Consider the following 12,815-nt stretch of genomic DNA (forward strand, 5'->3'; position numbering starts at 1 on the left):
AAAGAAGCATTCAACATTTGGTGTTAGAGTAAGCCGTGACTTTATGGTAGGAATTTAAACTTCCTATGACCTGTACTGCTATAAAATGATGCAGATTGATGTCATGCTATTATTTTTATGCAGATGTAGTGGCAGTGATAACCAAGTTTCAATATCAAGCTAGTAGCATTTATGATCAGCTGATTGATGTTGAGCTACTGTGGGATTATACTGTCAGTCCGATACATGGTTACAATTTCATACATTTTGTATTGAGTTATGGTCTCTGAAATAATGTTGGCTCACATTTACAGATGAGTATTTATTTGTTTTAAGGAAAGGTTACACCAGTTTAAAATTCAGAACACAGTCTACTGGCAAAAAAAGCAGATTTACCCTTTTTGAAACTGCCAAGTATTTACATCATTCCCACACACATGTCCAATGCTCCTGTATGGTTGTTAATACACTCGCAGTATTTCTCTCTCCATCATGACCTGATGGATGCTAAACTTAGCCACAGTACAGCTGCTCTGTGTGTTTGTCTGTTTGAACATGTGATGTGATGGTGGATATCTGATGTAATGGAGTCTGGTGGTGTGTATGATGGCATGTGGGTGCGCCGTTAATACACAAATCCGTATTGAAACTGTTGGATTTGAAGGTTTAACTGGGGATCAAAGTGACTCCATGCACAAAGACACCCCTGACTCCCACCTGATATCCTGTAATACCTATTACATATGCACATAAAACAAGAATATTACAGTGGGAAATATGATGACTCTTCGGGCATCATTTTTCATCAAAGACACCCCTGACTCCCACCTGATATCCTGTAATACCTATTACATATGCACATAAAACAAGAATATTACAGTGGGAAATATGATGACTCTTCGGGCATCATTTTTCATCACAGTAAACGTGAGGTTTTAATTTCCTCTTGTTCATGGTAATTATGATGGATATTTTTTTCATGAATGGATGCATTGTGTCACACTGTGTTAACTGTCAATCTCCTGACACCTACGGGAAAGAAGGAAGCAAACAAAATAATCCCCTTTAAACATGTCCTTTCGCCTTATTTGTGGTGTCTTTGTTAGATGGTACAGATGTCAAAAACGTTTCAACAATGTAACTATACACGCATAATGGCACATCATTTAGTAGCAATACATTTTATAGATTTTTAAATATATGAACGCGTAATTGGAACGTTTTACTAAATAAGTAAACAAATTAATGGTGCTGCTGGTTATGCCAAAAGTTTGGGGATTAATTAAAAGTGTGTTTAATTTTTCCTTAACGAAACTTTTATATTTGTCTTCAAATGTTGGGCAATATCCAATAGTTGTATATTAGTGTGCACAAAGTGATGCAATAAAGGAATCAACACGGCCACCTGTAGAGGCAGATGTTACAAAATGTTAATTAGATAAAGCAAGTATTTCATAATGATTAGAGCAAATCAAAAACATATAAAATATCAAACCACTATTCTCCTTTACTGTAATAGTAGATATAGTAATGAACATAACATTGGATATTTAGAACCATATTGTTTTATTGTAACATTTTCACAAAGATACCAGTTTTTGGGAATCATAACAATAGAACAAGTAAAAGATTAAAATCCCCCTCCCTAAAAACAGTACAGTTGAACTTAACTCCCATCGCATCATTTCAAATTGTTAAACATTTAGAAATTATAATATAATTGAAATTCTCACAATGAATCAGTGCTGAATAGTTTGGAGTTTTGACAGTATGGAAAATAAGTGTCATCATAAAGAAGGGGAATCACAGTTTGGTTTTTGTCAAGTAGATTCCTTAAATGTACAACAAATGTCAACAAAGGTCCTTCTAAGCCAGCTACTTTAGACTTAAAACACTCAAAACAATTTTAAAAAGAAAGAATTATTCTGAACAAAAACTCACTTACTTAAAGTCTGAGTTAGGTTGAGCCTTATCTGCAGCAAAAGCAATCCAGAATATCTTGCTTTATCACATTAACTTTTGTACAAACTATGATTCAAGTTTGAATTTACAGTAGTGACACAACTATCTGACATGGTAAGATAAATATTTTTGCAGTGCTTTAACCTTTAGAGGACTGATAGAAGAGGTAATGGATGATTGCGTGGTGGTGGTTTTGATTAAACGCTGAACATTTTCTGCAGCCATTGGCTTCTCAAAAGCTGTTATTGTTCGAACATGTTGGGATTAGATAGTAATTTGCTCAGTCTTCAGTGGCAGTGGGCGAGTCTGTTTATGAAGATTATCTCTCCTTCGCCTTCGCCTGTTTGGGGATCCTGGAGGAAAGACAGATAAAAAGAGTGTGAGGTTTTTTCTGTCTGGGATTCACGGGGTCTCAGAGCTGCTGACCCGTGATAGACAGTGAAAAGCAAGGATGACAAGGGTGGTGCCAGGTTTCAGTGATTCAGCCTGATATAAGATCTGGTTGATCTATCAGCTGTTTTTTCTGTCTGCACTTATCTATCTCTTGACCTTTTTTGATTTCTGTTTTCCTCTTTCTTGATCTCCCCTTACCATCTGAAACATTTTCTGTTTATTTCAATTTCATACAAGACTTCTCAGTGCTGGTATTCACGTTTCAAGTTTAACACCAGTGGATAGAGTCAAGTAGCTACATTTTTGCTAGTTATGTAATGTTACACTAGAGCATAGTGAATAAATACAAGAGGCTGAGAGTTAATACAATAAAAGCCTGGGACTTTCGTTGGTAGCTTTAAATGTTGCATTTCATGCGTTAATGCTAAATCATGGTAGTTAGCTATGCTTTATCTTTAAAGTTGAAATGGTTATGCCAGCTTCAAGCTATGTAAAAAAGGTTTTCAATCTCATTCATTATTAATCGAGAAATTACTTGCTCTTTTATACAAATATTTTATATCAGTTTTCCATAAGAAATCTGGTTTTATTGTTCTAATGTTAGCTACTTATGATGCAGTCTAGAGACATGAAATAAATGTACTTTTAGTTCTCACAGGGATATATTATGTTGCTAAAATGAAGTTGGCACCCCTGTTAACAAACTTTACTAAGACCACTTCAATCTAAAGAAGATGTTTTACTACAACTTAGAATGTTACTTTAAACAGTTTGGTATTAACATTGTGTTTGTGTTTGGCACAACTATCAGCCAACATCAGACAAATCCACACTAATGCTCTTGTGGATGAATGGGAACAAATCTGCTGCCTGGGTCCAAAATCTGGTTGAAAGTCCTGGAATCAATAGAGTCGAAGAAGTAGCATCTCTTAATGCCAACATGGTTTGGGGAGGATATGTTCATGCAGGTGTAATGCTAGGGTGTCAGCATACTTTTGGCCATGTTGTATATAAGACATGGATTGATCAAACTGCTACTTAGAAATGTAAAGTTGTTCCTGATTTGTAACACTTAATTATCTGCTTTCCTTTGGTTGCTGATGGTTTGTTTGTCTCCATCAAATACACATTCAAAGCCAGGCGGATTAAGTGTTCCTGTTTTTCTGGGTAGTTTTATAACTTTTTTGGTGTTTACCTACTCAGAAATAGCATGTAGTATTGTTTTTCTGCCTCTGGAAAACATGTTAATTACTAATATAACTTGAACCACATTCTCATGTATCTCCTACACAGCACACCCACATAGTTTGGGCAGAAAGTGTTTGGATATTGTGGTTTCTGTGTCCCGCTGAGAAAGTCACAGAACAGACTGCCCCTCAGTGCTCACACACATTTTCAAAAAACACACACACACTTCTAAAAGGTTTCAAAATAGAGCCTGACTCAAACCCTCCTGCCCACACAAAGAGGCATAAACACACACGCCTCTTGACCCAAACAAAGACTGTGCAGCCCACAGTGCCCCCCTTGTGGCGAATTCAACCACTGCAAGTAGTTTTTCTGTTACAAAGACGTAATGGCATCGTGTTCAGCAGTTTCGTTTCTTGTTGGGTAATAATGATATACCAATATTTCCTGCTTGAAGCTACATTTTCCTCATATAAGATGTAAAAAACATATTTTTGTTTCACCTAATATGCAGATGTAAAAGAACATTCTGTATTGTACCAAGATTCAATATATACTTATGGACATATAATATTAAACGAACAGATAGTTATTTAATTTGTCCAGGATTTTTATGAAATTATATGGGTGAAACAATAATCTGCAAATGAATATATAGACCTTTTGTAATTTATAAATGTTTAATTAAATATCTTAAGCTTCTCAAATATGAGGATAGGATGCATTTCCTTGTTTTGAATGACAATAACATAAATATTATTTTGGCTTTGACTGATTGGGACAGCATTTCTCACAAGTTTCGGGTGATAAAAAAGTATCTACTGTAGGACTCCAGGATATGAAAACCTGTATTTCTAGTTAGATAGTCATTCAACTTTTCAGGGATTGGATTTGCATAATTCACAAAGACTGGGTTACTGAGTTTGTGAACTCACTATAGTGCTTTTTCACTTTCGTGTGTTTATGATTTGCATTTGTCTCTTTCGTTCTGACTACTGCACAAAAGAGCTGTGTCAAATATTTGCAAGTAAGCTTCTACTGTGAGTGATCAGTAGGAAAAATTGTGTTTCCAAATAATAATATCAACAGATGCACAAATGACACAACATTCCCTGAAAGTCTTGTTGTCTATGTTGTCTATCTTAATTTTCAAAAAGATATATACAACACTATTTTGGATTTAAATGTTTCATCTTTACTCTACCATATCCACTACTACAGAAGGCTTAAACTAGAAAATAGATGTTAAACCTAAAGGCTTAAGACTAAGAACTAAATACTGTTCATTCTATAAAGATTACCAATAAAATACTCATTGGGTAGCTTTGTTTAAAGTAGGTAGGTAAGTTTGAGAAACCGGCTCGAGATACATTTTTTGTTATATTCCATGGAATGCTCTTAAGATCCCGATAGCAATGAATATCTTAAGTGCTTTGACAAAAAATCCATTAAAAAATGTCATCTGTGGAAGCCGTAGTACTGTAAAAAGCACGACCAATCATTTTAGCCGGCCCGGCTAAAGTAACTGGATGGCCTACCTGCCTGTCAGCCTTCCATCTGTGCACAAACTTATCTCGTGCCCTCATTGGTCATGTGCGCATTTGTGTGTGTTGGAGGAGGGGCTCTGTAAGGAAGTGGCAGATTTTTTCCGGCTGTGTATTTTCAAATTCTAGCGCACTCGAGCTGGTTTCTCCAAAATTACCTACCCCACCTTTAAGTACGAGGGAAGAAGATTTGCAATTATTTTTATTACTGAATAGATTTGTTTTGTTTTTAGTTTTTTCATTTTGGTTGCGCTGGAAAGAAAAAATGTAGCGATAACAATGAAATACTTTGCAGTTTTTTGGTTTAGGGTAGATCATTTTTAAATGACCTTCTAATTATTTTTCTTTATAAATTAATTTATACTGGATAATTAAGTTCTCACAGTGTAATATAGTACAAGATCCCTCTTGTGTCCTGCATTTAAATTTACTTAAATATGTACCAAAATCTTGACTTGAGTTTTTGGGCTGCAATTGACTTATTTAGTTTCTGTATAACTCCCAAAACCCTATTTAGATTATTGATCATGGAGTCTTTTAAAACAAATATTTTACTATAACAACCTATCTGGTTTGATTGAGGTCAGGAGAAAAAAAACATATTCAAATGTATAAATATGATGTTATTATTATAATCTGAACATGAAACATAGAAAGCAATGAGTACATTTAGGGTTTGGGGTTGTTGATATGGTTGCCACCTACATGTTATTCCTTGGTGACCCATCGTAGTTCACTCTTGACATTCTGCAGCTCTGATAGGTTAACAGCAGGCCCGGGCAGTTTCACGGCGCCCGGCATCGCCTTCTTCTCCTCCGGTGTGGGGGGTGCAGCCCTGGGCTGCTCTGGTAAAGGAGCCTATGGATAAAATAAATAAATAAGCAGAAGTATTATTATCAATACTGTTATTCTTTTGGAAGATGATGATTCGATCGGACTGCTTTTTGCACATTTTTGCACACATGTCTGCACAGCCCTCCACTTTATAATATAATACACTGTAGTTTTCCATATATACTCATTGTCCTAAGTGTTTTTGTCTTTAAGCTTTTAAGTTATTTGTATAGTTAGATTTCAATTTGGTGTAAATACTTTAGCATCCATTTTTTATTGTTTCTTAATAATACTTATTTTGTATTATCCTTATATATTATTTTTTGTACCTACTTTGCAACTTATTTTTTTTAATTGTTTATGTTCGCACGACCAGATACCAAAGCAAATTCCTTGTATGTGTAAACGTACCTGGCAATAAACTTGATTCTGATTCTGATTCTGATTAGTTCTTCAAAATTCAAAACGCTCAGTTTCTTTATTAAAACAGTAGTTTTAGCGTTTAACATTACCACGAAGATGGTATGACAATTGTCTTATGTACCTTTTTATTAACTGTCAACATTACACTCTTATTTTGAAAGAGATTTGTTTTATAGGAATGTGTTTTACCTTGTGAAAAATAATATGCCCTAGAAGTGTTTAATTTGAGATAACATATGATGTTAAGTCTGCAAAATAACAGAGCCTAAAGGCAAACCTCCAAATAGTTGGTGAGATACAGTAGTTGCAGCAAGCCTTAGCTTAAGCTAAATGTAGCAATCCTTTCAAAAGTGTTTCTTTTACAGTTGAACCCTTTTGATAATTACCAGCCTAAGTTAGCAAAATGGTTTTAACCACCATCTCAGACCCTCACCACCTAAGGTTTTACGTTTTTTTGTTTGTAAATAGGCATCACATTAAAAAAAATTTAACTGGTTTTGAGTCTCAAATGTTAGAATATATTTATTCTTAACTTCATCACAATTCCTGTTATCTGTGTGTGTATGGCAGCATTGTGCCTCCCATTTATCCCAAAGAGAGCTGTGAGTAACGTTGATGAAAATAAAGCAGTAGCACATGGACACATTTGGAAGTGTGTTTTGTAGGTTAATGCAATACAAAAATACTCCACTCAGACTACTTATATGTCATATTATATTATGTTACTTGGGTAAGATGAAAAATAGATAATAAGATGACCACAATTAAGGAAATGTATGTGTCGTTCCCAGACAAAAGCTAAATTGTGACATTTTCTTTTATTCCAACTGGGTAATGTTTTCTTTCACTTTCCTGTGTTTGTGTGTGAGTGTAATCTCTGTGTTCTCTTACCTCTTCTGTGTCTACTGTCTCCTCTCTCCTCTTGACAGGATGTCCCGCCCCTGGACGCAGAGCTCCCATCGGGATGTTCAAATTAGCCTGACGGACAGAGAGATCACTTTAAACACATTTACTTTCGCCGCATGTGTGTGTATGTGTACACCTGCTGTTCCTCAAAACCCCTTGTTTTGATTATAGCCACTACTTCCTGGTTATCATGATGTCCCTAAAAAGGGCGTTGTGTGTTTATGAAAATGTGACAGAAAACAAACACACACACACAAACACATGCAAACCACACATACACAGCTCAGCGATTTGCCTGCTTACTTGATGTTAAACTGCTGCCTGTCCCTAGTATCCTGTCACTTGGATTTTGAAGTGTTTTTGTTTTTTATTGTACTGTAATGTACTGTATTGTATATATTCTCATATTGTACAGCTGTACAGAGAGTGAGTGTGGTCTATGTCACTGAGGACGAGGGGCTTTACTTTTTTTCCAGAGTATAAGGTTTAAAAGCCTGGAAGAAACCGCCTCAACCGCAGCACGTTTGCTCAGATTTGTATCTCTGTAAAGTGGCTTTGGCTGGGGTTGTTAACTGTCTTATGCTTAGCGAGCTGTCAACAATCATCTACTGACGTTTCAACTAAAGGTTAAAAGAATGTTTCACCCTATATTGGATATAAAATCATAATTTGACATTTATGAAAACAAGTTTATTTGCTTTCTTGTAGAGAGCAAGATGAGAAGATATCACTCTAATATCTGTCTGATAGTGGAAGCTAGGGCCAGAATTAGCTTAGCATAGCATAAAGGTTTGGGAAAGCAGCTAGACTAGCCATGTCCTAACATTGATGGAAATCTAACAGCACGTTTAAAGCTAAATGATAATATGTTATAACTTACCTAACCCTAACCCTTTTACACTAGCTGTTTCCACTTGCATTAAGTCTTTATGTACGAGAATCTTATCAACTATCTCAATCCTATAGAATTATTACTTGAGTTAATTTACATTCAACACTGAATTTTATATATAATATTTTTCATATTTATTATTTCCATCCAAATGATTACTCTGTTATCCTACTTTGAGGTGCAACATGTAGCCAGGGCTATGTTAGTTAAATATATGTATTGGAAAGTAAAAACCATGAAATTCCAGTGTAGTCTTTATGATCCACACTGGAAACATTTGGGAAGTGTATTGCACCTTTTATTGCTTGCCTTTTGGATCAATAAAAAGATGATAGGCTACAGGTTAATAATATGGGAGAAGGCTGAGGTAAGAATAGAGATTGTAGGCTGTATGCCGATCAATCCGACAAATACATCTTGGCCTATATTTGTCAAATAAACAATATTTATTTTTAAACTCATTTATTTAAAGCTGGCTTTTAGAGGAATGGAAACGTCTCATTGGATAGCAGACCAATCAATGAAAGGCTTTATTAAGCACCTGTGGTGTGCTTGAGTAGCGTTATAAAGCAAGCTGATTCATTCCATTTATTGATTGGAACTTTGTCAGCTAAAGTAAAATTCACATTGATTTAACTTTTTAGTGGGAATTTATGGAACCAGTCAGCCAAGTGTTTTGTTCTGCTCAGGCCATTTGGATCCGGAGTATTCATGATATTATCAAACAATAATTTGATACCCCTCCGCAGTAACTCTGACCCCCTGTTGAAGACATTTGGATTACATGCAAAATAGCTGTATTGAGAATCAATGTAGGAAAGGCGGTATATTGTATATGTGAAAGATAAAATAGATTTAAAAACAACTAGATATAGAGCTTTTGAAGACGAAGGGTTATATTTATGAAAATTATTATAATGTAAATCTGTGCAGTTGTTTTTGTTTGTGATTAATTTGAACTAATGGTGGAGTGCTGAGACGAAGAAACCTCATGTTTGTACTGTACTAGTGTTTAAAAGTCGCCTGTCCAGATGCATATCCCATGGTTAGACATGAAAATGAGCACAATGAGAAGAGAAGGAAGAAACCCTCTCCCACATGCACGCACAAAGCCATTACATCTCAAATACAGACATTTTTTACACACGCAGTGATACAGACAACTTTCCATCCTATGCCTCGCTAAAACTCAGCACTTATAAAGCCTTGATACTACTGTAATATGCACTGTCTGAACTCTGTACTTGCCTTTGCCAATAAATACTTAAATCTGGAAACTTTATTTTCAACAAGTTTGAGAGTTATTGTGCCATTTGGTTGAAGCTTTAATGCAATAACTTAGTGTTCTTGTTGTGTAATTGTAAGTAAAACATGATGCTTTTTAAGTCATAAAACAAAGTTACATTTCAATGCAGGAAAAACACATTTACGCCTTATTGTGCACACAAATATTTTACCTGAAGGGCCTTAACGTTGGACGAAGGTTTGGACATAATCCCCCCCGGTAAGTCCACTGACCTGGAGAAAGCACAGATCACAGACATTCAGCTGTGTGTGTGTGTGTATACGTGTATGTGTATGTGTGTATGTGTATGTGTGTGTGTGTGTGTGTGTGTGTTGCAGGCATTGAGAGTCTGTTTCTGTGGTTTTAAAGGGACGGGATAACATTTCAGTTGCTTAGCGACTCTTACAGAGAGAAGCAGGTAGAGGAACTGTTCTCTGAATCATTCATGAGAGGGAGAGAGCAGGGAATGTCAAAATAAAACTGCTTTCAGCAAGTGTTTGAGTGAGAACATTTGCATTGAGCACAGAATACATGGCAGGAGAAGAAGGAAATGTTAATTTGGTCAACTTTTACTGAGCAGCAGCCACAGGTTCATAGGTTATTAACCACACTGGATTCAATTCAAATCTCAACAAAACCACATGAACTCCCATTCTGGTGTAATGTTGTTAAAGATCACAGCATATTACAAGACAAGGTTAATGGTTAGTGATCTAACTGTAGCTAGAATCTATCACTAACTTAAAACTGTGAAAGCCTAAACCCGAAGTGGATATTTAAGACCCTTTTAAGAACATGTTCCTTTCACAATGAGTTAGCTGGAAACATAAAAAAAGTCAGACATCGGTGGCGAGTTTTACATATACAGTCTATGATTTTAGATCACCAGCAATGTCTAAATTCTGTAGGTTACTGTTATCCTCTATGACAATATGAAATAGTAAAATGGCAGAACCAAACAATCATCAAGCACAAGATACTGCTAAAATCAACAATTACAAATAAACAAAATTGATCGATTTTTCTACTTCTTTCCATTTTCTTTTCAGACTTTTTTTCAGATCAAGTGTTTCCTAATCGTAAAAGTTTCCATGGCCTATTTATCTTATCTACTAAGTGGCTCAGAGCAGAGCAGGGAACCAAAGAAAGTCCCAGGCTCTCCGGCTGCTGCGATCTATTGCAGCCCCTTAGTTACCGTTGCCAGGGAGCTGTTTGTGTAACAACACACAGTAAAAGCTCTGCTGTCCTTGACATGAGAGCAAAAGCCGAGACACCCCAAAATACACTACCACTAACACACGCGTGCTTACACATTGCGATGATATTTAAATTGGCTGGGAGTAGCAGCTGCCCCCTGATGCCCCCCAAATCCTCACAAGCCTTTCACTTTTACCCATACTGTGTGACTATGTGCACACTAACACCCTGCACATAATCTCATAAACTCAGGTACAATCATTCTTTGAATTATTTAAATCCTCAATTATTAAAACCTCAGTGCAGACCCCTAACAGAAAGGCTCTTTGAGGTACAGCATGTTGGATGTTGTGAGTGTGACAGCATGTTTCAATGTGTTATCTAGCTGTATATGAAAAGTAAACAAATACTTAGAATTCTATAGCTATAAACTGAACAACTAATGAATTTATTAAGAAATGTGTCTATTTCCTTTGCTTAATTAATAATAATAAGACTGGTGATGTGAGTTTACAATGGCTAACATGATCTTAACTTTTTTGGTTGTGAAATATCTTAAGTATTGGTTGGATTCGACTTCAAATATTTATGATCCAATAAAGTTTTACTTTACTTTAGTTGAAATTACTCTGGTTTACTAATCTAAAAACACTTGCAGCCACAACAGGTTTTAGGTTTTACCTACTTATTTACAAATGTTAACATACTACCAGGCTAAACTAAAATGGGGAATCTACATTTAATCTGCTTAAAATAACAGGATACCTTGTCATTGTAAGCACTACTGTATGTCCTAAACAAAGCATGGTTGGAGACTGTTTGTTTTGTGTTCTTCATACTAATCTTTTTACAGATTTTCAGTAGGTACCATTGAGAATGGAGTTGAGTGCCACAGGCAGGAAAGGCAATGTACAAAAGTACTGGGAGATGGATTAAGAAAAAAAGTCAAATGGAAATAATCCAGTGTTTTGTTTAATCAAAAGCCTTGATAAGAGTTCAACTTCAACTTCTCAATTGCATTATATGGAAACTTCTGGACTTTTCCAATTAAAAAAATACTGTTACAAGTAGAATATTACAACAAAAGTATAAACCTTGTTTCCCATACTCAATGATTCTCAAACACACACTCTCACCTACACAAAAACAAATCATATAACTTACCTATTGATGACACAATACTGTATTATCTAATGCTTGATTTGAAAGGGTAGGACTTCTCACTTGTTCAATAGCAATTTTCTACCCATCTCTCAAACACGTGTTATCATCTCCGTCTTTTTCTTTCTCCTATCCTCTTCTCTCCACCCTCTCTTTTTCTCTCTCGCCCTGCCTCGTAAGTGGTGGAAGGATTCCTCTCATATCTGGGATTTGTTCTCACTATAAATAGAAGAGTGTTACACAGAAGGGACCTGCTTTCCATCCACACACACCCTTGGACACACATGGGCACGCTGAGTGACGGACCAAAACATTGTCAAACATCACTTGGATATCTTAACTTTAAGCATATATTTTTTTAACTACAGTAACAGTCAAATGCTAAAAAGAGAGAAACTATTTAACTGGCAGACCACACTTTAATCACATATTGCACATAAAAGCATGGAGCACTCAAACACAAACGGTCAGTGTAGATGATACTCACAAATGTATGCTATGTTTCTTTCTGCATATTCATTAAAACCTGACACTTGAATCTTTAAAACACCAGTGACTAAAATGGCCCTGGCCTATTTCTGCTCTGACACTCAAAAACTCAGAAACACACACACATATACACACGCTGGTATATCTAAGCTATACAGTGATACATCTACAAGCTCAGAGGGGAACTGTGATCTCACAGTTAAAGGTGTGAGTGTGTATGTGTGTGTGCTCTCTTACCTCCTGGCGTGCGTGGCTGCTCTGCCCTGCCTGCGCTCTCTCTGAGGTCCTCTTTGGCTACCTGACCTGTTTCTGCTCGTCCTGATTGGCTCAGAGAGACAGGAAGCTCCTCCCTGAGAGGAATCTGACCCATCATGAGAGAATTAGACTACATTTTCAGCCACTGTGTGTATGTGTGTTTTTGTAAATAGATATGTTCCCTCTTATTCTTGTCAGTTTTTCTACCTACCTTTCTTATAGGAATTTACAAATGTGTTCTTCTGTTGGAGTTGTCCACCTTCATGGCATCAAACCAAAGTTATCCCATGAAACTAGTCCATGTGTG

At 36.1% G+C, this 12,815-nt stretch overlaps 1 protein-coding gene across 3 annotated transcripts; it reads right to left on the bottom strand.

Annotated features, from left to right (window-relative positions):
- Window positions 1-1,526: 1,526 nt before the first annotated feature.
- On the bottom strand, window positions 1,527-12,815 carry smpx (small muscle protein X-linked). 3 transcript variants are annotated; one of them, XM_034147948.1, is made up of 6 exons: window positions 12,720-12,815; window positions 12,491-12,614; window positions 9,579-9,639; window positions 7,215-7,301; window positions 5,772-5,924; window positions 1,527-2,294 (listed from the first exon to the last, which is right to left on the bottom strand). In XM_034147948.1, the coding sequence occupies exons 3-5, from the start codon at window positions 9,612-9,614 to the stop codon at window positions 5,775-5,777; spliced, it is 273 nt and encodes a 90-aa protein (XP_034003839.1). In that variant the 5' UTR covers window positions 9,615-9,639; window positions 12,491-12,614; window positions 12,720-12,815; the 3' UTR covers window positions 1,527-2,294; window positions 5,772-5,774. The 3 variants fall into 3 exon arrangements, with proteins under 3 accessions (XP_034003839.1, XP_034003856.1, XP_034003849.1); XM_034147965.1 differs by lacking the exons at window positions 12,491-12,614; window positions 12,720-12,815 and adding an exon at window positions 12,252-12,464; XM_034147958.1 differs by lacking the exons at window positions 12,491-12,614; window positions 12,720-12,815 and adding an exon at window positions 11,768-12,031.

Source organism: Trematomus bernacchii, unplaced genomic scaffold (assembly GCF_902827165.1).
Source record: "Trematomus bernacchii unplaced genomic scaffold, fTreBer1.1, whole genome shotgun sequence".
Classification (NCBI taxonomy): Eukaryota; Metazoa; Chordata; class Actinopteri; order Perciformes; family Nototheniidae; genus Trematomus; species Trematomus bernacchii.

Coding starts and splice junctions, on each gene's coding strand:
- smpx (XM_034147948.1), bottom strand. CDS start 9,614: ATGTCCAAACCTTCGTCCAACGTTAAGGCCCTTCAG. Junction 7,302..9,578: donor CCAACGTTAAGGCCCTTCAG/GTAAAATATTTG, acceptor TCTGTCCGTCAG/GCTAATTTGAACATCCCGAT. Junction 5,925..7,214: donor AGACAGTAGACACAGAAGAG/GTAAGAGAACAC, acceptor TTTTATCCATAG/GCTCCTTTACCAGAGCAGCC.